The sequence below is a fragment of the Nomascus leucogenys genome, chromosome 18 (genome assembly GCF_006542625.1).
Source record: "Nomascus leucogenys isolate Asia chromosome 18, Asia_NLE_v1, whole genome shotgun sequence".
Classification (NCBI taxonomy): Eukaryota; Metazoa; Chordata; class Mammalia; order Primates; family Hylobatidae; genus Nomascus; species Nomascus leucogenys.
The window spans coordinates 39,303,029-39,329,624 of record NC_044398.1 but is presented as its reverse complement, the minus strand read 5'-3'; the positions used below and the strand labels follow the sequence as shown (position 1 = coordinate 39,329,624).

General features: G+C 44.4%; 2 protein-coding genes across 2 annotated transcripts; one reads left to right on the top strand and one right to left on the bottom strand.

Annotated features, from left to right (window-relative positions):
- The first annotated feature begins 4,159 nt into the window (after positions 1 to 4,159).
- On the top strand, positions 4,160 to 10,451 carry LOC115831151. Its single transcript, XM_030797760.1, has 3 exons — positions 4,160 to 4,504; positions 4,536 to 4,751; positions 10,335 to 10,451. Exons 1-3 carry the CDS (start codon positions 4,160 to 4,162, stop codon positions 10,449 to 10,451), a joined length of 678 nt encoding a protein of 225 aa, XP_030653620.1.
- Positions 10,452 to 21,724: 11,273 nt separating this feature from the next.
- LOC115831150 (heterogeneous nuclear ribonucleoprotein A1-like) lies at positions 21,725 to 22,291 on the bottom strand. The gene has a single exon (XM_030797758.1). It carries the CDS (start codon positions 22,289 to 22,291, stop codon positions 21,725 to 21,727), a length of 567 nt encoding a protein of 188 aa, XP_030653618.1.
- Between the last annotated feature and the right edge of the window lie 4,305 nt (positions 22,292 to 26,596).

Below are 26,596 nucleotides of genomic sequence, written 5' to 3'. Positions count from 1 at the left end.
TTAAACAAAAATAATAACAACGTACCGTGTGGTTTATAACATATTAAAGCAAAATATGTAATGATAGCACGATGGACAGAATGGAGGAAATGGAAGTATATGATTATAAGGTCTTACATTGTACATAAAGTGTTATAATAGTATATTTGTAACGAGCTAATGATGCATATTGTATACCCTCATGCAACCACTAAACATGAAGCCAGAGTTATAGCTAATGAACTCACAGTGGAGATAAAATAGAACCATAAACATTTTTAATTCCTCTAAAAGAAATCAAGAAGAGAGAAATAAAGGATGAAGAACAGATGAAATGAACAGAGAACAAATGACAAATGGTAGATTTATACCCAACTATACTGATAATTATATGAAATGAAACTAGTCTAAAAATTCCAATAAAAAGACAAATATTTTTAGACTGTATAATAAGGCAAGACTCAACTCTATGTTGTCTAAAGACCCCAATAATTTAAAGGCACAGGTAGGTTAAAAGCAAGAGGATGGAAAAAAAAATACCATGTAGCATCAATTATAAGAAAGTTGGAGGGGCTAGTTAAATATCAGAAAAAGTAAACTTCAGAACAAGAAATGTGCAAAACAAGAAATAAAAGAGAACATTTCATAAAGATAAATTTATCAGAAAGAGAAAAATTGTAAACATATATTCACCTAATAATAGAACTTCAAAATATGACAAAGAAATGGACAGAACTGAAGAGGGAAGCCGAGAAATCTACACTTATATTTACAAATTGTCATACTTGTTTCTCAGTAACTTATAGAACAAGTAGAAAAAATGAATAAAGGAGAAGGACACTTGAACAATACTACTAACCAACTTGATTCAATTGATGCCTATAGAACCTTCTACCTAAATACAGATTTTTAGGTGGAGTGTTCTATATCCTAGGAATGGAAAGTCAGTTTAATCAACAGTGCGATAAATCAATCAATGCAATTCACCATATTCATAGAATCCACATTGTTTCCAACTGAACACAAAACTTTCATTATAATGGACCATATCTGGGGCAGAAAACAAGTTTTTTGTTTGTTTGTTTTTTGTTTTTTTTGAGACGGAGTCTTGCTCTGTCGCCCAGGCTGGAGTGCAGTGGCGCGATCTCGGCTCACTGCAAGCTCCGCCTCCCGGGTTCACGCCATTCTCCTGCCTCAGCCTCTCCGAGTAGCTGGGACTACAGGCGCCCGCCACCACGCCCAGCTAATTTTTTGTATTTTTAGTAGAGACGGGGTTTCACCGTGGTCTCGATCTCCTGAACTCGTGATCCGCCCGCCTCGGCCTCCCAAAGTGCTGGGATTACAAGCGTGAGCCACCGCGCCCGGCCAAAACAAGTTTTTATACATTTAAGAGGACCACAATAATATAGAACATGTTATCTAAATTCAGTGGAACTAAAATAGAAGTTAATAGCAGAAGGATATCTAGAAAATCCCTAAGTATTTGGAAATTGAGCAACATACTTTTAGATAATACGTGGATCAAAGAGAAAATCACAAAAGATATTTTAAAATAATTTTCCTAAATAAGAATTATAACACAGAATATCAAAATTTATGTAATGATTAGAGACAAACTTATAACTTTAAATGATTTTTATTAGAAAATATAAAAAGTCCAAGGTCAATGATTTAAGCTTTACTTTAAAAAGCTGGAAAAAGAGGAGCCAATTAAACCTAATGTAAGTAGAAGAAAGGAAATCAAGTTAATAGCAGAAAACAATGTAATAGAAAAAGGAATAATAAAGAAAGTCAATAAGATAAAAAGTTCTTTGAAAAGATCAATAAAATTGATAAACTCCTAATAAAAAGTCATAAAACAAACTACCAACATCACTAATAAAAGAGGGAATAAAAATTACAGACTATGGAGAGATTAAAGAAATAATATGGGGATATTATAGAAGCTTTATGGCAACAAATTTGACAACCCAGAGGAAATGGGAAAATTTTTCAAAAGAAAAATTACTGAAGCCCAGTGAAGAAAAAATAGATAACCTGAATAGCTCTATAACCATTAAAGAAATTAACTTTGTAATTAAAAACCTTCACACAAAGAAAATTCCAGGCTCCAATGACTTCACTAGTGAATTCAATCAAATATTTAAGGAAGTAGTAGTATCACTTTTTTTTAACATATCCATCACCTCAATTTTATTTTTTGTGGTTAGATATTTGAAATTTACTTTTTATTATTTTGAAATATACAGTATATTATTATTGACTATAGTCATCCTGCTGTGCAATAGATTTCAAAACGCATTTCTCCTGTTTAACTGAATCTTTGCACCTGTGAACAGCTTCCCATTTTCTCTCCAGCAACACAGCCTCTGGTAATCATCATTCTACTCTCTACTTTTATGAGTTCAATTTTAGACCTACATTTAAATCCAAAAGTTGTAAAACTTCTGTAAAATAACAAAAGGGATATTTAGGTAACTTTGGGTTTGGCAAATACTTTGTAGATACAACACTAAAGTACATAAAAGACAAATTTCTACCATGAAAGAAGATATTGGTATGACTTCGTTACAATTAAAAACTTTTGCTCTGGGAAAGGAAATATTAAGAGAATGGAGAAACAAGCCACAGACAGGGAGAAAATATTTGTAAAACACCTGTCTTGCATCCAGACCATTAAAAACCACTTACAACTCAACAATAAGAAATCAAGCAACCCAATTAGTAAATGGACAAAAGATCTAAAAAGGCTCCCATCAGAGATGGCATATAGAAGGGGGAAAGTTTATGAAAAGATGTTCGCCCTCCCCGCGCTTTTCCCTCCCTGCGTCCCTCTCTCTCCCACACACCCTCCGCTGCAGCGAGAGTGGGAGCGGGTCAGGGGCCCTAGGCGATGACGGTGACTTGCTGTCTCTCGGGTGAGGCGTGGGATTTAAGCGCATTATAAGCCATAGGTCCCGGGGAATCCCGAGAGGCTGTGCTTGGAGCCCAGACTGACACGCCTCTCTCATGGTCCCGGGCAGCTGCCCTGCAGAGCCCACCTTACTCTTATTCTCCACAGGCCTGTTGGCCGCGGCAGGCCTTGGCTCCCCTGAGCCTGGTGGGCCTACAAAGAGCTGCGTCCAGAAGGAGCCGCCTCCCAGGAACAAGCTGCCTGCGGGCCCTGGGGAGAACCGCCCGTCCGATGAGCTCGGCTGAGCGTGCACGCAGTGTCGACATCAAGGACGCCTGGATGCTTTTCGTGGCAGAGTGACAAAGGTTTAACAACAGGAAGAGGATCAGGGGCCAAGACAAGAAGCTGAAGTTCGGCCTGCCAGGACCCCCGGGCCCCAGCATCCCACCCAAGGCACTGCTGCAGGAATTCCAGCTGCTGCTGAAAGACGCGGTGCCGCAGGGCCAGAGTGCGGGACCTTGAGCCCTGCATGCCCGTCCTCGCGGGGCCGATCGCTGCGAGCCTCGCTCAGGTCCAGCCGCCTCCAGGGAGGACAATGTCGACGAGATGCGGGGCGTGAGGGCGGTGCTGGCCGCACCCCTGGTCTTGGGGCCGGGGGAGCCGCGCGAGGAGGCCGCCTTCCACTGACGCCTGTACCGGGACCGGTTGCTGGTTGGTGCCAGCTTCAGGAGCTCCGCGTCTGCTGCTTCTCCGACGCCAGGGTGCCGCCAGGATGACAGGTGCACGAGGCTGCGGCTGTGGGCAGATGTGGTTTCCAGCCCCAGGCCCCGGCGTCCCCTGGCTTCCCAGCCCGCTGTCCTGTGAGCAAGAAGATGAAAAAAGCCACCCGATCAACAGGTCAGCTGCCCCGCCTGGCAGCCCAGCCAGACAAGGCAACCGAAGTTCATCCTCTCTGAGTTGACTTCGTGAGTGCAGCGGGCTGGCGCCCAGGATGCTGGGGAACCCTGCGCGCCGGAGGCCGACAAGCCGTGGGGCCCAGAGGCGCCACAGGGCAAGAAGGCACCCGCCTCCCAGCGCTTTCACCCCCTGGCCTGCCCGGCCCGCGAGGTGTCCCAGTGGCTGCGGCCACGTCAGGCATTCTGCCCGGCGGCGGCTGCACAGGGATGAGAACTGAGAACCCCTGCTCAACCCCATCCGGGGTGACTGCAAAGTGCCCATGCCAGCGGCCCCGATCTCCCCTGGGGGCCTCAGGCTGGGAGCTCTGGCGATCCCGAGGACCACCAGACCATGCACCTCCAGCCCGCCTGGGCACCCAAGCTGCAGCCGCCTTCTGTGTGCAGGCAGCGGCCTCCAGGCAACCCCCGAGCCCGCCCGCACTCCCCACATCCCAGAACCGGGGCCAGATGTCCCTGTGGCTGCCGCCAAGCCAGGCGGTCTGCCCTGCGGCGGCTGCACAGGGGCGGGAACCGGCCCTCAGCCCCATCCCCGGTGGCTGCAGAGGGTCACTGGCTAGAGGTCCTCAGCTCCAGCAGAGGAGGAGCCCGGCGGGGGCAGGGCCTGGCTGGCTCTCAGGCCAGGCGCACTCATGATCCAGAGGCGGCCCAGGCCATTCTCCACCACCTGGGCGCCCAAGCTGCAGGCGCCCTCTACCTGCTGGCAACAGCTGCCTGGCTACTCCCAAGCTGGCTGGCGCTCCCAGCCTAGCAGAACCGGGGCTAGATGTCGCCGTGGCTGCAGCCAAGCCAGGCGGTCTGCCCGGCGGCGGCTGCACCGGGGTGGGAACCAACCCCCCCAGTCCCATCCCCGGTGGCTGCGGAGGGCCCCTGTCAGCGGCCCAGATCTCTCTTCGGAGGAGGAGCGGGGCGGGAGTCACCAGGAAGTAGTAGTATCACTTTTACACAAACTTGCAGAAAGTAAAGGAGGAAGAAAGACTTTCTAACTTAATTTATGGGATCAGCATAACCCTGATATCAAACTCAGAGAAAAGATACTACAGGAAAAAAACTTACAGGCCAATGTCCACAAGGAATATACATGCAGCTGGGCACCATGGCTCACACCTGTAATCCCAGCACTTTGAGAGGCTGAGGTGGGTGGATCACTTGAGGCCAGGAGTTCAAGACCAGCGTGGGCAACATGGTGAAACCCCATCTCTACCAAAAATACAAAAAATTAGCTGGGTGTGGTGGTGTACGCATGTAATCCCCGCTATTCAGGAAGCTGAGGCAGGAGAATCACTTGAACCTGGGAGGTGGACGTTGCTGAGATCATACCACTGCACTCCAGGCTGGATGACGGAGCAAGACTCTGTCTCCAAAAAAAAAAAAAAAGGAATATATATGCAATATATGCAAACATCCTTAAAATATTTTACTATGTTGAATCTAGGAATATATGTAGAGGGTAATACACCGTGGCCAAGAGTGCTTATCCTAGAAATACAAAGTTAATCAGTGCAATTGACCAATCAATGAATGCAATTCTAGCAGTTTAAAGCAGAAAACCCATGTGATGATCTAGATAGATGTTATAAAAGCATTTGACAATATGCAATACTCATTCACGATGTACTTTTTTTAAAAAAATAAAATCCTCTTAAAACACTGGAGTAGAAGGGAAATTCATCAACCTGAAAAAATGCAGTCATGAAAAACCTACAGGTATTATCAAATTTGATAGTGAAAGACATGTTTTCCTCCTCAGGTTGGGAGTGAGGCAGGAATGTCCACTTTTGCCATGGTCATTCAACATTGTACCAGAAGTCCTAGGTAGTGCAATAAGGTAAGAAGAAATACCGACATAAGATTTGAAAGGAGGAGGTAAAACTGAATCCATTCATAGAAGAAATAATAACGTACTTGAAAATCCTAAGGAATTTACAAAAAGTTACTAAAATAAGCGAATTTAGCAAGGTCATAAGATACAATGGTCAATAAACAAAAGATCAGTTGTTTTCCTAAATTGTGGCAATTTGGAAGATTAAATTATATAAATAATACTGTCTATAGTACCATTTGAAAATACTCACAAGATGAGCAAAATCTCTACGTAAAAAACTATGAAACATTTGCGCAGACAAAGTGAATTGCCAATATTGTTAAGAAGTCAGCTCTCCTGATTTTTGGTTGAAATTGACAAAGCGATTCTAAAATCTACATGGAAGTACAAATAATCTAGAATAGTCAAAGCAATTTTTAAAAAGAATGAATGTTGAGGACTTATCTACTTTATTTCAAGATTACAGGAAAGCCAGTAATGAAGACATGTGGTATAGGTTTCAGTTTAGACAATTCGTCAGTGGAACAGAATCAGATGTCCTGTTTCTGGACATACATAATATGTTGATTTCTAACAAAGTTACCAAAGTAATTTGATGGGGAAAAAGACAGTCTTTGAATAAACGGTGCTAAAACAAGTGAAGATCTATATGTGAAAAAAGTGAACTTCAACTTGAAATGGATCACAGACAAAAATAAAAGCTAAATTTGTAAAGCTTCTAGAGAAAAACGTAAGAGAAAATCTTCACAATTTGGGCAGGCAAAGATTTCTCAGGGCACATGAAATTTTCAAGGAAAAAAATTGATAAATGGGCCTTATTGAAATTAAAAGTTTTTGGTCTACAAAAGACACCATGAAGAAAATGAAAGGGCAAGTTGCAGACCAGGAGAAAATATACACAGGTATTTGGCAAAGTAATGGTATGCAAAAGTTAAAAAGAACCCTGGAAGATCAGTAAGAAGAAGACAAAACAACTTGATCAAAATAGGCAGAAAATTTTGAGCAGACACTTCCCGAAACAACCAATAAACACATGAAAAGATGCACTGCAGCATTACACAGCAGGGACATGTGACGACCCCTCACACCACAAGGATGCCTGAACTTAAAGATCGACAATTCTGAATTTTTGTAAGAATCGGGAGCAACTAGAACTCTTGTACAATGTTAGTGGAAATTCAGGATTAATACTGTCACTTTGAAAAACAGTTTGGAAGTTTCTTATGAATTTAAATATATACTTACTATACAAACCAGAAATTTCCACATCAAGTTAAAAAGCTGCACAGCAAAGGAAATGACAAAGTGAAAAGACAGCCGACAGAATGGGAGAAAATATTCGCAAACTGCCCATCTGATCAGTAACCAGAATCTATGCAAAGCTCAAACAACTAAATAGGAAGAAATCTAATAATATAATTAAAAATGGGTAAAATATCTGAATAGACACTTCTCAAAAGAGGTCATACAAATGACACATAGGCATATGAAAAGGTGCTCAACATCATTGACTATCAGAGATATGCAAATCAAAACTACAATGGGATCTCATGTCAACCCGGTTAAAATAGCTTTTATCCAAAAGAAAGGCAATAACAAATGTTGGTGAGGATGTGGAGAAAAGTGAACCCTTATACACTGTTGGTGGGAATGTAAATTAATACAGCCACTAGGATGAACAGTATGGAGGTTCCCCAAACAACTGAAAATAGAACTACCCTATGATCCAGCAATTCTACTGGTAGGTAAATACCCAAAAGAAAGGAAATTAGTATATCGAAGAGATAGCTGCACTTCCATGTTTATTGCAACACTATTCACAATAGCCAAGATTTGAAATCACTCTAATTGTTCACCAATAGACAAATGGGTAAAGAAACTGTGGTACATATATACAATGGAGTACAATTCAGCCATAAGAAAGAATAAGATCCTGTCATTTACAAAAACATGGACGGAATTAGAGGACATAATGTTAAATGAATTTAAAAGGCACAGAAACACAAATTTTACATGTTCTTACTCATTTGTGGGAGCTAAAAATTAAAAATATTGAACTCATGGAGATAGAGAGTGGAATGATGGTCACCAGAGCTGGGAAAAGGTTGTGGGTGTGGGGAGTGGGAAATGGGCGTGGTTAATGGGTACAAAAGTAGAGTTAAATACAATGAATAAGATGTAGTATTTGATAGCACAACAGGTTGGCCAGTCAATGATAATTTTTAGTATATTTAAAAATAAGTAAACGTGTATAATTGGAATGTTTGTATCACAAAGAAATGATAAATGCTTGAGGTGATGGATACCTTGTTTACCCTGGTGTGAGTATTACGCATTGCATGCCTGTATCAAAACACCTCATGTACTCCATAAGTATATACACCTACTATGTACCCATAAAAATAAAAATAAAAAAACAGAAATTCCTCTCCTAGGTATTTATTTACTCAAGAGGAATAAAAACACCCATGTTCACAAGGACTTATAAACAAATATTTATAACAATTTTAGTAGCCTCAAACTGGGGAAAAACCCCAAACAGTAGAATGGATAAGCAAATTGTGATACAGCTGCAGAATGGAATACTACCCAACATTAAAGCAGGAGAGATTGTAGATACACATGACAAGGAGAATGGAGCTCAGAAACATTATGATGAGTGAAAGGAGCCCACACAAGAGACTACAGTCATGGTGGTATAGTTTGGCTGTGTCCCCACCCAAATCTCATCTTGAATTCCCATGTATTGTGGGAGGGACCCAGTGGAGGGTAATGGAATCATGGGGGCAGATCTTTCCTGTGCTGTTCTTGTGATAGTGAATAAACCTCATAAGATGTGATGGTATTATAAGGGGGAGTTCCCCTGCACAAGCTCTCTCTTTGCCTGCTGCCATCCATGCAAGACGTGACTTGCTCCTCCTTGCCTCCCGCTGTGATTGTGAGGCCTCCCCAGCCACTTGGAACTGTAAGTCCATTAAATCTTTTTTTTTTTTTGTAAATTGCCCAGTCTTGGGTATGTCTTTATCAGCAGCTTGAAAATGGATTAATACACAATGCTGCTCGATGACAGTGATGCGTTCTCAGAAACACATCATTAGGGGATTTTGTCATTGTGTGAACATCATAGAGTGTACTTACACAAACCTAAATGGTACAGCCCACTACATACCTGGGCTCTATGGCATAGCCTGTTGCTCCTAGGCTACCAATCTGTGCAGCATGTGACTGTACTGAATACTGCAGGCAACTGTAACACAGTAATATTTGTATATCCAAACATAGGAAGTGTAGAGGGAAAATACAGCATAGAAGATAAAAAGTAGTGCACCTCTGTGGGGCATCTACCATGAATGAAGCTTGCAGGTCTGGAAGTTGCTCTGGATGAGCTAGTGAGTGAGTGATGAGTGAATGTGAAGTTCCAGGACATCATTGTACACTAGTACAGATTTTATAAACACTATACACTTAGGCTACACTAAATGTATTTTAAATTTTTTTCTTCCTTCAATAATAAATGAACCTTAGCTTCTTTATGTTATCAACTTTATTTTTTTAACTTTTTGACTTTTTTATATTAATACTTAGCTTAAGACACACGTTGTATAGCTGTACAAAAATATTTTCTTTCTTTATATCCTTATCCTATAAGCTTTTTTCTTTTTTAAAATTTTAAATTAGAAAAAAATGAAAATGAAGACACACACACATTAGCCCACACCTACCCAGGGTCAGGATTATCAATATCACTGTGTTCCACCTCCACATCTTGTCCTACCAGACGGTCTTCTGGGGCAGTCACGCACATGGAGCTGTCATCTCCTGTGATGAGAGTGCCTTGTTCTGGAATCCCTCCTGAAGAATCTGCCTGAGGATGTGATACATTAAATTTTTTTTTAATAAGTAGAAGGAATGCATTGTAAAATAATCATGAACGTATAGTATAGTAAACACATAAACTGCTAACAGTCATTTGTTATCATTTTCAAGTACTATGCACTGTACATAATTCTATGTGCTAGATTTTATACAACTGGCAGTGCAGTAGGTTTGTTTACAGCAGCATCACCACAAACACCTAAATAATACATTGCACTAGGTTGTTGCCAGGCGATGATTCTTTCCACTCCATTATAATTTAATGGGACCACCGTCTGTAGTTGACTGAAGTGTCACACAGCATGTGACTGTATGCATATTCACCTCCTAGAACCCGGACTCATACGAAGAAGTAGGGAATGCCCTACTCGCAACCATGTTTTATTTCCTGGTTTCTTCCATTGGCCACTTTCTTTTTTCAGGCTGGAGACTTCCCTCCCATCCCCACTGGTGTTCCCAGTCTCTCTGCCTCCTAAGTCTTCCTCTGTTGCTGTCTGGGGACCAGCTTGTGCAGCAGTTTTGTATCACTGTAGGGTAGGGCTTCACTGAGCCCTGTCCTGTGTCCTTCCCTGGCTTACTGCATCTTGCCTTCCCTTGCTCGCACAGCCCAGGACCTGACACTGCCTCCTGCAGTAGGTCATACAGGAGCAGGGCACTCAGGGAAGGAGATGGCTCTGCTTTGAGTATAGCCTGGGCACCACCCACAAATGCCCTGGTGTTTGAACTCACCTGTGCATCCCAGATACAGGTACAGTCTCTCCAAAAGAAAGGGTGTAGGAAATATTTTTACTTTTCCATATTTCCAAAGTATCCTTCCCTTAGTATCTCAGCAACCATCCCCGGAGAGGCTCTTTGGGCTGTGGATGTAGTACCCAGCATCCTGGGCTGCAGATTCATTGATTTTCCATGCTTTGATTTGGTATAATGGTGCTCAGAGGAGCAAGGATGGCAGTGAGTGGGCCACTGACATCAGCTTATTCATGATCTCTCTGTGCTCCGATTCTGACATGAACTTCCTTTTCTGTCTCAGAGGAGAGAGATTTCAGGGCTGTGAGCCTGAGGATGGACTGACACTCACGTCAGTTGTGTCTCTGAGGACTAGAGATGGCCAGGACCCAGGACCCCAGCTAGCATCCAGATGCTGCTGGCTGCTGGAGACCTGTGACCTAAGGCACACCCTTCAACACATTTTCTTTCATTCCTGTCAATCTCCTATGCTGGTGACTGGGCTGGGACCTCCTGCTGGCCTCCAGGGCCCCACCTGAGCCTCTGGTCCCCGGCCTCAGTCAGGCCCAGGCCTAGGGGGCTGGCTTCTTGTTTCCTTTCCCCAGAGCTCTCTGGGAGTCCTTACAGTAGATTCCAACCCAGGCACTTTTGACAGTGAAAGGAGATTTGTATTATTTTCTTAGGGCTGCTGTAACAAATTCCCACAAATTTCATGGTTTAAAAGAACAGAAATTTATTCTCTCATGGTTCTGGAAGTCAGAAGTCCGAAACCACGGTGTCACGGGGCTGTGCTCCCTACTTAGGCTCCAGGCAAGGTTCTTCTTTGCTTTCCTGCTTCCAGCAGCTCCAAGCTTGGCTCGTGGCTCTGATCTCTGCCTCCAGCCTCCCACGGCCTTCTCCTCTGTGTGTGTCTCTCCTTTTCTGTCTCTTACAAGGACTGAGTACTCAAACTTATATCTAACAAAGTACTGGTATCAAAAATATAAAAATTACTCCTGCAATTAAATAATAAGAAGACAAACAACTTAATTAAAAATGGCAAAGTCAGGATGAACTTACCCGAAGATCCTTAATTTAATTACATCTACAAAGCCATTTTATCCAAATAAGGTTATAGTCACAGGATCCAGGAGTTTGGACCCAGACCAACCTTTTGTGGGGGCCACAATTCAACCCACTCCAAGATTTTAATAACAATTATTCCATAACAAAAGGCAGAACACCACGACTGTCCCTCCATTGGCCTGCATGGCCTCCCAAACCTAACGACACCTTAGAAGTGGCATCTCCAGCTCGGCGTGGTGGTTCATGCCTGTAATCTCAACGCTTTGGGAAGCCGAGGCCGACAGAGCACTTGAAATCAGGAGTTTGAGACCAGCCTGGGCAACATGGCAAAACCCCGTCTCCACTAAAAATACAAAAATTAGCCGGATGAGGTGGTGCACGCCTGTAATCCCAGCTATGTGGGAGGCTGAGGCAGGAGAATCATTTGAACCTGGGAGGTGGAGGTTGCAGTCAGCCGAGATCAAGCCACTGCACTCCAGCCTGGGAGACAGAGTGAGGCTCTGTCTCAAAAAAAAAAAAAAAAAAAATGTGTCATCTCCACCACTGGCTCCCTGGGCCACAGACAGGCAGGAAGGAAAAGGACTCAGATCCCTCATGTGCCTTCCACCAAAGGCTTCACCTCCTCCTCCAACAGGCCTGTGGTCTGATGTTGAATCCATGTGGCCCCCAGTCTATGCCAGGGGTACTCCCCGGCTATCCCTAGAAGCCAGTTGTATTAGTCCTTTTTCACGCTGCTATGAAGAAACACCCAAGACTGGGTAATTTCTGAAGAAAAGAGGTTTAATCGACTCACAGTTCTTCACAGGGCAACAGGAGAGAGAATGAGTGTTAGCAGGAGAAATGCCGGGCGCTTACAAAGCCATCAGATCTCACGAGACTCACTCACTATCATGAGAACAGCATGGGGGAAACCGCCCCCATTATCCAATTACCTCCATCTATCTGGTCCTAACTTTAACACTTAGGGATTATGGGGATGGTAATTCAAGATGAGGTTTTGGGTGGGGACACAGTCAAATCATACCAACGATGTTATCCTCTCAGAACTCAAGAGAAGGGTGAGGGCTGGGGGAGGGCAGGTGGGTGAGCCCATCTGAAGTGGCCAGTGGAAGCAGTTGGCCTTCTGAAGAAGGAAGCAGGAAAGGCTGGGGAGATAGGTGGCCTGGGAGGCCCAGAGGGTAGGGGGAGAATGTGGGGGTGAACAGCTGAACATCCCAAGGTAGGGACTGGAAAAAGAAACCTAGGGAGTTCCAGATGTACCCACCTTTCTCTTTGTAACTTAATGCTGGTTGCATGACCTGTAGGTCACATTGCAGGGGATTTGGGGTACAGTATGAGCTCTGTGGTTCCCTGCTTTGAGAAAAGGGATCCTCCTTACCAACTTTCTATGTGATTGTGGTGGGGGTAATAATAAAGAGAGCCCCCCACTGCCCACCACAAGGGCAGTCAGAGGACCCACATTGGCCAGAGTGTGTCACACATTGGACGTGCTTATTAGGTTGGGATCAGCACGTGGACAGCAGGGCCAACCAGGGTCCATTGTTAGGAAACTGAGTGCTCTAAGGAGTCTGAGCTTGGACCTGCTGAGCACCATAGCTGTCTCCTGGGGAGCCTGTGTCTGAAGCTGAAGCCCATTAGAGCCCTGCAGAGGCCAGAGACAGGGAGGGAAAGTTGATGACCTTGCTTGGACTCCCGGATCCAACCTCATTTCAAAGTCATGGTCATGGATTTCCCACTTAGAGAGCTCGCCTTGAGAGGTGGGGTCTCTATCCCATCACCTGGAATCTAGGTGAGCTCTATGACTTCTCTGACCGATAGAGTGAGGGACATGGTGCTGTGCCTGCTTCTAAGCTCAGGGCTAAGAGGCTGTCAGCTTCCACTTCCTGCCTTTCTGATCCAGATGCCATGCTGTGAGAAGGCCCAACCCACAAGGAGGAGCCGTGCCTAGGCCTGCAGACCACAGCCCTCACTCGGTTCCCAGCTGCCAGCTATGTGAGGAAGCCACTTGGGATGTCCAGCCCTGTCAGGCCTTTGGATGACTCAGACGCCATCTGACTAATCCAGGGAGAGACCCCACACAACACCTGCCTGGCTTAGCCAAGCCAACTCCCTCAACTGTGAAAGATAGTGACAAATTATTGTTTTAAGCCACTAGGTTTTGAGGTTATTATGCATTATTTAAAAATAATTAAAACTATTTCAAAAACTGTTTATTGTGACTGATATGGATGCCTAAGGTCCTTGCATAAATGTGTCCTCACTTGACTTAGATGCCAAAATAGGAATCTGCACCTTGAATCTCATCATGGAGCTCCATGAAGCTTTGGGTAGCCTCAAGAATTCTAGAGTGCAGGGGCTTAAATTCAAATAACTCTGGCAGAACACTGATGGCCTCCCTCCTCTGGCTGTATCACGCACAGCCCGCTTCAGCTAAGGGGACAGAAGGAGGGAGCCAGCATTTCTCTGAGAACCAATTATAAACACCTTGGGGGAACTCTCGTGATCAGTAAGATGCTTGTTGAGCATTGCTTTATGCATATGCTAAGAAGCTGGGGCAAGAGTAGCTTTTTTTTAACAGGACATTTTATGTAAATTTTTATTGAAGTGAACAGACATATACAAAAATATACAAATTATAATTATATGGTTCGATTAATCTTTGCCAAGGGAACCATGTCACCAGCACTCAGATTAAATAATTGAACATTGTAAGCACCCAAGAAACTGACTTGCACCCTGTGTTGGTCATGCCCCTGCAACAGTGATAGTCACCTCACTCTCTAGAGGCCTTAGGCATTGCCTCAGGATCGTGGTGGAAGCTTCTCTGGATGGGGCTGCTTGGGGACCAGCCATCCTGCAGTGGGCCCATGATAAACACCTGTGGCACCACACCCCTGGCCAGCAGGCCTGCTGGGAACACCTGTAGGAAGACCTTGGCAGGATCATCGGCCCTTAAGTCAGCTGCTTGCTCAACTTCATGATCAGAAATAAAGGTGAATGCAAATACAGTGGCCATGCCATGCTTAGGACGCGAGAATGGTGCAGCGTCTCTCTAGGCCAGGGAAGGACCATTAATATGGCTCCCACAAGGGCCTCAGGGATTCTGAATGGCACAGTCTCTGCAGACCTTGCACTGTGTGGCTTCAGGTCATCCAAGACAGCTAAAATGTGTGGGCCTTGAGGGTGCCTTTGGGTGCTCATAGCCTCATTAGGGAGATGGAGAGGTGAGCAGACGTCACATATGCCAAGACAGTGGAAGCATCAAGAAAGGGGAAAGGATGAGGAGGATATCACCCCAGAGGTATGGGAAAGGGCCTGGTATGTCTGGAAACTGAAGAAGTCCAGTGTGGCTGGAACAAAAGGCACCTGGCCAGAAAGCTGGGAGATGAGGGCAGACAAGGAGGAAGGGGCTTTCTAGGCAAGGCTGAAGCCTGGATTTACCCAAAAGGCAATGAAGAGCCACCAGACACTTCAGGGGGCCCATGGTGTTGTAAAATGAAGCATTTGGGCTTTGTCCCAGGTTCCTGGAAGGGAGCTTCTACACCCTTGGCATTTTCAGGGTGGCAGGAGTGTTTTTGCTATTCATCATGGGTCCCTGGGGCCACACCAGAGTTTATGCTGACCAGGTGCTTCAAGGTGGGACTCCATAGTTTCAGGATGCAGGCTGGCCAACCATGGAAAGACGAGCCATGTGAATAAAGGGTCAGGACTTTGAGCCACATGATATCAGCCTGACCTCTGGGGAGAGAGTGGGTATTGGAATTGAGTACAAAGGTGTAAGCAATGATTTCATCAATCATGCCTAGGTAACAAAACCCCAATAAAAACTCTGGACATTGTAGCTCAGTGGAGCCACCCTGGTTGGTAATCGTATAACCGTGTTCTGGGAGGCTTCGCATTTGAGAATCTCCCCAGACCTCTCCCTGTGCATCTTTTCATTTAGCTTGTCCTGATTTGTACCAATCAATAAAACTGGAATTGTAAGTACAGAGGTTGGTGAGTCATTCTAATGAATTATTTATTCAACTTGAAGCCCTGAGTGGGAGCGTCTATCTTGGTAGCCAGTGATTGGAAGTGTGGGTGCACTGGGAATGCAGCTGGCATCCTGCAGGGCTCTAAGTCTGTGGCATCTCTGCTAACATCAGGTGGTTACTGTCAAGACTTTCTTCACTCAGTCAGGGCTGTGCTTCAGGTGCACTGCTCTGTGGAGTGGGCAGGGGGCCTGGAGTGCATTTCAGCTCATGGGGCTCATGATTTGAACTCAGGCCTAATATGATAATGAGCAGACACCTGGCCAAGCTCTGGGGGCCTCAAAAAACCAAGACAGAGGAAGCATCAAGAATGTGATGAGAGAGTATGCGCCCATGAGAGTGTCACCTTTGCCTCCTCGTCTCCCTGTGGCTGGAAAGCCTGGCCTCTCTGGCTGCCCAAGGTTAGATGGGGAGAGGTTTAATTGAATCACCTACTGTGTTGGATAAAGTAAACTGTCGTCATTGCAAATATAATCAGGACTGTATTTTAACAGTCGAAAATGTGATTATAATGACATATTTATTAGCTCCTTTCACCTGGGTGGATATGAGGACATTTCAGAAAATAAGTGATTGGAATTGCTTGGCCTACCTCACACACTTACACACACACATACACTCTCACACACTCACAGAGACACACACTTATAAGCACACACAGTTCTGTGCCTGCACACAAGTGTATACACACCCACACACATTTCCACGTGCATGTGTGTGCACACACATACACAAACACACAGAGACACACCCTTACAGGGCATCTGGTGCTCTGGCCTGCTCTGACACGCAGCCCCTCCTGGGAGTGGGCAGTAAGCATTGGGGGGACATGTAGGTACTCCCTGGGGAAGCTGGAAGGCTGACCACCTGGCGAGCAGCAGGGCGCACTCACTGGAGCCCCTGCCTGGATGAGCTGGCTTTGCTCAGCTCCATCTGCGGTTCCCTCTGTAGACTGTGGGATCAGAAAGCCCTCATCACATGATGTAACTCTCACAAGGCTACAATCTACTTCCCTGTCCGGGTCCCAGAGGCTCCAGGCTCTTGTGGAGTCACCTGCTTGGGCAGCCATGGTTCTGTGGAGCTGCTTGTCAGAGAGTGCGCAGGCTCTGGAGTCAGTCAGACCTGAGTTTGACTGCTGACTCCTTCTCTTACCTGCTGTGTGGCCATGAGCAAATGCCTATTCTCACTGGGACTCAGTTTCCTCATCTACAAAGTGAAATGTGTTCATACTTCCCTTATGGTCAATGAGGATGGAATGGGATAACATTCTGCATCCTGCCTGGCACCACAGGCATATGAGGTGTTCGATAAGTGAATGCTTGATTGTGTCAGACAAGAAAGCTGCCTGCCCTCCTCCTCCTCCCTGTGCAGGGACTGGGGTGGATGAGAAAGCCCATGTTTCCTGAACACCTGTTTGTGCCAGGCACCTATTTGGCTGCTGCCTGGATGTCCTTCTCAGGTTTCAGCTCAGGTCTCTTGGACCAGTCCCCTGGTCTGGGGTAGGGATGCCTGGAACGGCTCTAGCGGCAAGGCCATATCTCACCAGGCAGCCAGGATGAGCTGAGTGTTGTGTCCATGGTGGGCATCTGAAGGAAATAATGTATACAGTGATCCATTTCTAAGACCATGTGCCTTGAATCAGCTTAGATCAGCAAACTATAGAAGCAACAGGACATACTAGGCCCCTGCTTGAATAGCTGATGTCTGCTTCTCAGCCTCCCTCTTCCTCCCTCTTCCCCACCCACTTAGTTGCCCTCACCCAAACCAAAGAAGTTTAAGATAAAAGTTTATTAGTCTGCAAGATAGCTTGATTTGTCTCTTCTTGTCAGCCTGCCTAGCTACTTAGGTCATAAGTCAAATACTTGAAGAGCCCCTGAGCTGACTAGGATTGCAATGTATTGTGAGCTGCAACAAAATGCAGCAAGACAATCCTAAAAAAAAACACCTAAAGCCCCTGACTAACAATCAATAGGCAACATCCGGGAAGATTGTGACCCTGTAGTACTCAGTCTGTGAGCAACTGGGGGAGGGACCCGTACTCTAGGGATAAACTGCTTGTCGAAACTGCTGGGTGTGCTTGTCCATCAGACACCCGATCTTGCAAGATCATCATTAAAAGTTTCACTTTCGCTGTTCTCCGGGTCTCTGAGTCCATTCTTTGGGTTTGGATGGGTAAGTTTGTTTCTCACAAGTACAAGCCAGAGGTCCATGGGTGAGAATCCGGGGCCAAGGAGCTTTGTCTATGGGGCCATAATGGGATGAGAGGGCAGAGGTTATCAAACTCTCAGGGCTGGAGGAAGACATGGTTTCTACCTCTTATCTCATTTCCTACTCATTTAGCCTTCGGAGGCAGGCACTGCCGCTATCCCACCGAGGAGGAGTCTGACACTGTGGGCGGTGAAGGCCACAGTTACCCGGTGAGTAGCCGGGCTGGACTCCACCCTTGCTCCCTCCTACAATCAACATCCTGCTCCTCCCAACAACTTTCCTGAAAGGAGGCAGTGACCACTGTGCCCTTGCAGCCTCCCCGGCAACCGACTTCTGAATCATCCCACTGCAGAGATCTCATTACCGCAGCGAGTGTGGCTCCAGCCTCCCCTCCCTCGGCCGCTAATGAGCGCCCTAATTTGATTGCCTCCAAATGAGTGTGATGTAAGATTAAAAGATGCCAGAAGACATGACCATAAATCCAGTGAGTTGGCTTCAATTTATTATGTTTGAATTCAATTGGATTTCTCCTCCGATCTTTTCCGAATATTCATCTAGCTGCTGGCTACAGAACGATCACTGGAAGGGGCAATTACTGTTTAATTCCAGCCTCCTCCATTCAGCTTGGGCTCTGGCAATACTGTTGGATGGAAAATCTCAGCTTGGATGTTGGGGGGTCAAGGGAGTTCAAGGTCAGCTGCTGAGCCTTCTGCCAGCCAGCCAGCATATTTCCTGTTGGGGAAGGGATTCAAAGCAATATACCCTATTAAAATGTTTTAAAAATGATTTTTAGTGCATAAATGCTACAAGAGACTCCACAGAAGGGAATGTTGGTGTCAAGGCCTTTGTTGTGTGACAGGCAGCAAGGGGGATGGGGATCTGGGGTCTGGGCTCAGCCGGGCCACGAACTTTGTGTGACTCGGGAAAATCACTAACCTTTTCCAGCCTTGACTTCTCCATTTGCAAAATGAAGGAGTTGGACTCTGGGAACTGTTTTCAGCGGCCCTGGATTCTGCACTGCTACTCTCCTTTTAGTTTCAGGATGTTTGCCCACTCTCCTTCCCCACCCCCACAGCCATGTGTCCTGCTACCCCGGGAACCTGACTTCTTTAAGCTGCCTCTTGAGCTTTCTTACTGACTGGGCAGAGGTTGGAATTAGCCAGTGGGAGACTCTAGCTGGAAGGCAAAAGTATAGGAAGAGAGGGAGAGTGGTCAGGGTATCCCCCCACCCCGTCCCCACTGCCCCTGCCCAAGGCTGTGTCTCTCCAAGACATCAGCTCCTGCTGGAAGCCCCTTCTCCACATCTCCAACTCCTACTGGCTCTGGCAACACTATTCCTCTCTGTCTCGTTAGCCCCATGGGTAACAGCATCCTAGAGTTGTTTGTCTTCGTGCTGCTTCTCAACATCCCTTGTTCATCCTCTTCACCTGGCCACACTTCTGTAAGGACTACTGCCATTAAAGTCTCATCATTTGAACCATTCAATGCCATTTCTTGCCATGACTCTGAACAATGCAGATGCTAAATCCACTTTTCGACTGTGGTTTTCCACGGAGGGTTCCCCAAGTCTAGAGGGGAGCTGAGACAAAAGCATTCCTGGCCTGGGAGCCTGCTGTGCAGTTGGGGAGGTCCCAGAGCACTGAGGCCAAGCTGGGGAGACGTTGTCCCTATGAGCATGGCCAGGCCTCCAGCCTCAGGGAGGAGAGGGAGATGGTGATCGTGGAGGGGAGGTCCTGGGAGTGAAATGGTTCCACCCTGCCCCTCCCCCCAACCTCCAGAGAGCGAAAGATGATGGGATGTGGGAGGAGGGCAAAGGGGAAGAGGAAGAGGCTCCCTGTCCTGCTGGGTCCTTAGCCAAGTTGGAAGTGGGAGAGTGAGAAGCCCCCATCTAGGGCAAAGGAGTGTGCCCCCAGGGGAGGAGAGAGAGGCTGATGACACAGAAGGCTCATTTGCTCTGAAATGGGCCTCCCAATGGAACAGTGACGAGGAGGCAGAGTCAGCAGTGGCGGAAGAGCAGGAAGGAGAGGAGTCCCAGAGCAGGATGGAGGGAGCATCAGGGAGATGGGTGGATGGCCAGGGCTAGCCTATGGGGCGATGACCAAAGGTTGCAGGGGTGGGTTCAGGAATGAGACCAATGAAGGCTCCTGATTTATGGCTTCCAGCTTTGATGTAAGTCAATGACCTGAATCCCTGGGGGAGGGTGGGGAATCTGACTTTGACTATGTGGCCCCGGAGCCCTGCATGAAGGAGCTGGGACCTGAAGAGTAACTCTGCATTGAGCACTAGGCCTGGGTCATGGCAGACCAGCATCCTAGGGCCACAGCTGGCTGCCTGAGGCCTCTGCTGGCAGGGCAGGCTGAGTTCTGCCTCAGTGGCTCCCATAGCTTGGACCTAGTGCTGCCCCTTGCAGGAATGGAGGGAAGCCTGGCAGTGAATGTTGACTTACCTGGAGATGTCTGGGGATGAGCAGCCACCAGGAGGGATGGTGCTCCCCGCCGTCTGAAAGACCAGGGCTGATAAAGATGGGATGTGAACGTAAGAGATGGATGTGGAAGGGAGCAGGTGGCCTTAGTGAGCTTCCTAGCCTTGGGGCTTTGGGTGGCTGTGACCTCTGAGTTGGTAGGAAACTTGGGTACCAGGAACCCAGGCCAAGACTTCTGGGCAAGCAGAGTTGGGATCTAGGGAAAGAGTCTGGGCTCCAACCCAGACCCCAGAGATGCAAACGCAAATCAGATCCTGGCCAGCTGCTCTCTCTGATGGCTCCCAGTCCTCCCCTCAGGCCCAGGGCTGTAGGCCAGACTGGCAGGGGCAAGAGGCAGGAGCCGAGTGGGACATGTCCAGTGTCCCTGCCAAACATACACTGGACGCAGATGAGCCATATGCCTGGGAAACAGAGAAATGGGGCAAGGCCAGGTCTTCTTGTGAGAATGAATGTGCCTTACTCTCTTCTGGAGAGAGGGTGACAACAAGAGTTCATTCATTCATTCGTAATTGCTTTTTGACTTAAGCAGGCGAGTTTGTTGTTTAACAGGCTGGGAACATCTCTCTTTTATTGAAACATGTGACATAGCAGGTTAAACTCCTAAAGATTCAGCACAGCAGATGAGAATCAAGGAGTTTCCTTAAAAAGCGTAACTTGCATATGAATGAAGATGATTCCAAATTATGTTTTTTTCCCCATGACCCTAAAATTTTATCCCAAATGGAGTTATAATATTAGATATTGATCAGATCAGCATTTCATATCAAAGCTCTACCTCCTGTGATGGAGCATAAGAAATGACCTCATTATGCACCTCTGCTTCCTCCCTTCATCCTTCCAAAGTTTTATCATTTTGGCATAATTATTTTTAGTTTTCTGTTATTTACTTTTAAAACTTTAAACCATATAATTGTACTTTGATTCTGCATTCCATCCACCTCAGGGAGGGTAACAGTCTGGGGCGGCCAGGTTGGGTCTGTTCCCATATCCTCCCCTTCTTCTGAAAGGACTCTCCCCTCCCTCTCGGGGGCCTGTGCCCATGACCAGCCAGTCACAGGGCCAGGCATATATCCTGGGCCCTGGCCATTGTGGGATACAGGCATGCTCCCCAATCCTGACCACTAAGAATCCTCCAGGACTTTCACTACTAAAACTGCTCTCTTCAGGCCACAACAGTAACTATCAGTTCAACTACACCAAAGGTTTCCGAAGACAATGGCTTCTCCACCCAAGCAGGTTGTATATAAATTCCAAATAGAACCTGGCATCACCCTAAAGGAATTCTAACTTCACACTGTTGGGGAAATTTAACAAGATGGCTTCAGAGTAGACTAACTTTACACAGCACATTAAAAAAAAAGACATTTATTCAGCGTCACAATAAGACTATTGCATTTAGCAATCAACAGCATGGGTGCAAAAAAAAAAATCTACATTAAAACCCTTTGTTGGAATGCTTTACACTTTCCACAGAACAGAAACTAAAATAACCTGTTATACAATTAGTCACAAATACAGTCCTCGAGTTTTTTGCCCATACACATGAGTATTTGTCTAAAACATGCCTTCTTTGTAGCAGCTAGGCACTGCCACCACTATGCTTGGCTGAGTTCACAAATCTGTTGTAACCTGTAGCTTCCCTATCACTTCTCTGGCTCTCTTCTCCTGCTAAGCTTTGTTTCCTAATTAAAATCTGCCACTGCCATAGCTACTGCTGCTGCTGGAACCACCATAGCCACCTTGGTTTCGTGCTTTTGCAAAGTATTGGCCTCCACCGCCATAGGGGCCAGAGCTTCTGCCTCCAAAATTTCCTCCCTTCATGGGTCCAAAATTTGAAAACTCATTGTTGTAATTGCCAAAATCATTGTAGCTTCCACTACCTCCAAAACTGCTTCCATCATTACCAAATCCATTATAGCCATACCCACTGCCACCATATCCACCACCGCCACAGCTGCCACCAAAGCCACCACGACCACTGAAGTTTTCCCCACCACCAAAGTTGTCATTCCCACCGAAACCACCTCCACGACCACCACCAAAGTTTCCAGAACCACTTCGACCTCTTTGGCTGGATGAAGCACTAGCCATCTCTTGCTTTGACAGGGCTTTCCTAACTTCACAGTTGTGATCATTCACAGTATGGTATTTCCGAATGACAATCTTATCGACGGAGTCATGGTCGTCAAATGTTACAAAGGCAAAGCCCCTTTTCTTGCCACTGCCTCGGTCAGTCATGATTTCAATCACCATTAAGAGGGATTACTCAAGCAAAATCATGGAATTATTGGTTATAAAAGTAATTGTTGGCACATCCTATGCAATATATCTAATTGAATAATGGTACCAGATAAAATTATAGATGGGAATGAAGCTTGTGTATCATCCATTATCATGTGTAATCGTGTAATCAATAAACAATTTAATTCTCTTGAAAAAAAATAAAGCTGCTCTCTTTTGTTCTGGGATTACCTCTAGGAAGGAAATGTAAAATCGGCTCTTGTAGGGGGCCTCCAGAAAATGTGGCACATATACACCATGGAATATTATGCAGCCATAAAAAATGATGAGTTCATGTTCTTTGCAGGGACATGGATGAAGCTGGAAACCATCATTCTCAGCAAACTAACACAGGAACAGAAAACCAAACACCACATATTCTCACTCAGAAGTGGGAGTTGAACAATGACAACATATGGGCACATGGAGGGAAATATCACACACTGGGGCCTGTCGGGGGGTGGGGGGCAAGGGGAGGGATAGCATTAAGAGAAATACCTAATGTAGATGACAGGTTGATGGGCAGCAAACCACTATGGCACACGTATACCTATGTAACAAGCCTGCACCTTCTACACATGTATAACTTAAGTATCATAGAAAGAATGTCTTCGTTAATAATATTTCTCACCTTTTCTAGATATAAATTTAATTCACAGTTGGGCAGGGCATGGTGCCTCACACCTATAATCCAAGCACTTTGGGAGGCCAAGGCAGGCAGATCACCTGAGGTTAGGAGTTCAAGACCAGCCTGGGCAACATAGTGAAACCTGGTCTCTACTAAAAATACAAAAATTACTACTCGGGAAGCTGAGGTAGGAGAGTCGCTTGAACCCAGGAGGCAGAGGTTTCAGTGAGCCAAGATCGTGCCACCACACTCCAGCCTAGGCAATAGAGCGATGCTCCATCTTAAAATAAAAATAAAATAAAATAAAATAAAAAATAAAAATAAAATTTAATTCACAGTGGTAACTAGCCTAAATTAAAAATATTTCTTAAGAAAAAGATTGAGACTTTATGTTTTAGATAATTGTGTTTTATGACAGGATACCTACACACACAAACACACGAAGAACTTTTTCTGTTATATACCAAATCATACTTTTATTAGTGTGATTAATTTTATTTTATCTTTCTCTCTGTGTGTTTCTCTCTCTCATCAATTTATTTATTATCTATCTCTTAAATCAATCCATCCATTCATCCTTCCATTCAATCTTCTATTACTTTGAATATTTTTAAATAAACTACCTTGTTGCTGTGATTTGTATTAATGTAGACTGGCAGAGCATGAAATGACAGACTTTTATTTGCATGGAATCTCCTGAAATCAGCTAATAATTCACTATGGACTCTATTTATTCAGATTAATAACTGTGCAGAAATGTCATTATCGGAAGAGCACAAATCTGGGGACAGACAGAATTTTAGTCGTGGGCTCTGTCGTTGACTGACTGTGTGATTTGGGTTGCCTAAATAATCCAGACTCTAGTCTCCTCAATTATAAAACAGGAATAATAATGGACTTAACTTTATTATATGTTAAGCAACATAAATTGCTTTGGGTATTCAAAGAAGATAATTAATTGCCATGGATTAGGAATCTGAAATAGAAGCTTGAATTCCCAGAAGCGAAACAAATTTAGCAATACTTCCATGACTATTGGAGAACGAGGCCACTTAACAGGTATACATATGCCCCTCTGGCTACCTCCTAGATATTTTCTGCCACGTCAGCAGTAGGCAGAGGACCAGTTGGCTTAGTGTCTATATTGTTTACGTGTGGCAGCTCAAACAATGTGATATGAATATGAACTAAGGAGGGAGACTCTTCACACTTAACATCTGTTCTTCAGTTTCCCCAACAGGATGCCTCCAAATGTGAAAGGAACCTCATGAATAACAAGCTGAGAAATGAGTCTAAACAACTGACATTTTGGAATAACGTATTTGACATTTGTGAGGTCCACCAGTTGTGGCTTAATCAGGAAAGCCATCAGATATCCACAGTATCCATCTTTTAGGCATACACATCTAAAAAACACATCCATTTGTCTTAATTTAAATCCATATTTTAACTTTCAAAATATTATTTCATGGATATTTTGCCACACAATTATGCTAGTTTTTACTATTTTCTCCCCTAAAGTGTAAAAGAACAAGACAATCTGAATTCCTTGGCATGTCAGTTATTTAGTCATTTCAAATTTTGGTATTTCCAGAAGTCATAAGAGGATTCTTCTCTCACAGATGTGATTATAAAACACATTTGGTTTACCAACTTGTAGTCTTCTGTTTTCTACAAATTAGCTCTCTTGTGCAAATGGAGAAACAGCATATGTATTTGGTACTAAGTTTCCCTCGTAGTTGTCAGAACCTCACCAGGTCTGATTTTATTGTTTTGTAGGAACTGGGCTTTAAAAAAAAATCAGACCATATGATAATTTTGATATTAAAACTCTTCTGAAAGACTAAGCGAATGAACTAGTCATCTATATTCACTGATTAAAAACAAAATAAGACAAACTTACTCCATAGCATAGTACTTTGAGTTTGTCTAATTAAAAAAAATTCATTTACAAATACCATTTCTGAGGGACAATAGCATTTCTCTAGGATACATCTACATACATGCAAGCGAAGAAAATAGCTTTTGTACTTACTTTATCTCTTGTAGGAGTTGTATAGCTACATAAGAGTATTGTAATGCAAGAGGTACATCATAAAAACTGCTTTGTTATATGTTGTGTGCATGTATATTTGTGTATTTACATATCGACAGCAAACTCATTGTTGTTCAGTAGCATATTTTGTGATGAATGATGAAACCAGTACAAATTAAATGTGAATTTGACTTATGAACTCTTCACATCCACTACCTCATAAACATTACAAGCTAGAGAATGTAGGGATTTGAATCCACAAACCACAGATGTCAAGATTAATACATTACGTTTTGATTACTTGAAACTGCCTGTACAATTGAATTTACAGTTGTTTTTTAAAAAAGAAAATAGAACTGAGAAGAAGTGCTACAGCAATCGTACTTTGTGATTTAAAAGAAAATAAATACTACTAGTTCATGCCCAGAAAAACAAAAACAAAAACAAAAAACTATGGGAACTTTATTACCCTTATCTATACTCTCCCACCTGCAAGAAAAAATTCCTCTCCTCACAATGAATAACACTAGGTAGAGGAAATATCTCTGCTTAGTTTTAGAAGGAAGAGAAAAAAAAATGTGAAACATTCATATGTAAATAAGAACCTGAAGGAAAAGGCAATGTGGAGGATAGGGCTTGATTTCACCGCTGGGAGGGAGATGTAGCCTGGCAGGCTCACAGCGACTTTTTTATAGTCAGAGCCACCTACCCAAAGGTAGAAACCAAAGCAAGTGTAAATCAGAAAAATGATCCTCAGTGTATTACATTTAATGTCAAAACACACTTTGTAGAATATATGAACTGCAATCTTATTTTGAGAGCTAATCTAGAATTGTGATTATATTTGGAAGCCTGATTCTGTTTGCCTCATTTGGTCCATTTGGTTGTACATTAAGGCTTGAACATAAGGTTTGTGATATAAAGCTGTCTTTAAATAGGCTCCATGACATTTAAAGTTATCTGCTCGGAAATAATCAACTTTTTCAAATTCATAATAGCCTTGCTTTGGGGAAATTAGTTTTGATTTGATGAGCAAATGGATCACTAAGGATCACTGAGGTGGGGAGTAGTGATGGGAAGCAGTCATAGAAACCACTAGTTAACATATGTCACGGCTAATAATATCAGGTATTTTGATGCTAGTGTCAATGAGATCCAGCATGCCAGTTAATTTCAAAGAAAATAAACAACAACAAGCAGTTTAATCGTGTTATACAACCTGCAGCCATTATTTTTTATTAGCTGTTATCTACCTGTCTGTTTATCCATTGATTGATTCATCAGTATGAGTATGTGTGTGTGTGTGCATTTCAGAATGGAATGAGTGATGAAACTTATATTCTTTCACGCATAGATATTTGTAGAGGTCCTGCTGTGTGCCAGATATTAAGCAATTGCAGTTGAGTAAAATAGTATTTAAAAACTACTCACTGCCTTCAAGGAGCACAGTGTCTAACTAGGGAACTCAGACAAGCAAATAGGCAATTACAGTGTAGGATAGTTCTGGGGATCAGAAAACAAAACCCCCAAATGAAAGCCTCAGCAGCAGCCTCAGAAACAAACATTTTTCTCTGACCTTCTCCCATCCTCTTGTCTCTCAGTTCTATTCTCCCAT

Bases quoted from the DNA above. Each gene is read 5' to 3' on its own strand.
- LOC115831150 (XM_030797758.1), bottom strand. From the start codon at position 22,291: ATGGTGATTGAAATCATGACTGACCGAGGCAGTGGCAAGAAAAGGGGC.
- LOC115831151 (XM_030797760.1), top strand. From the start codon at position 4,160: ATGCACCTCCAGCCCGCCTGGGCACCCAAGCTGCAGCCGCCTTCTGTG. The intron at 4,505-4,535 runs GCTGCAGGCGCC...TGCTGGCAACAG, and splicing joins TCCACCACCTGGGCGCCCAA to CTGCCTGGCTACTCCCAAGC. The intron at 4,752-10,334 runs GTAGTAGTATCA...ATATTTCCAAAG, and splicing joins GGGGCGGGAGTCACCAGGAA to TATCCTTCCCTTAGTATCTC.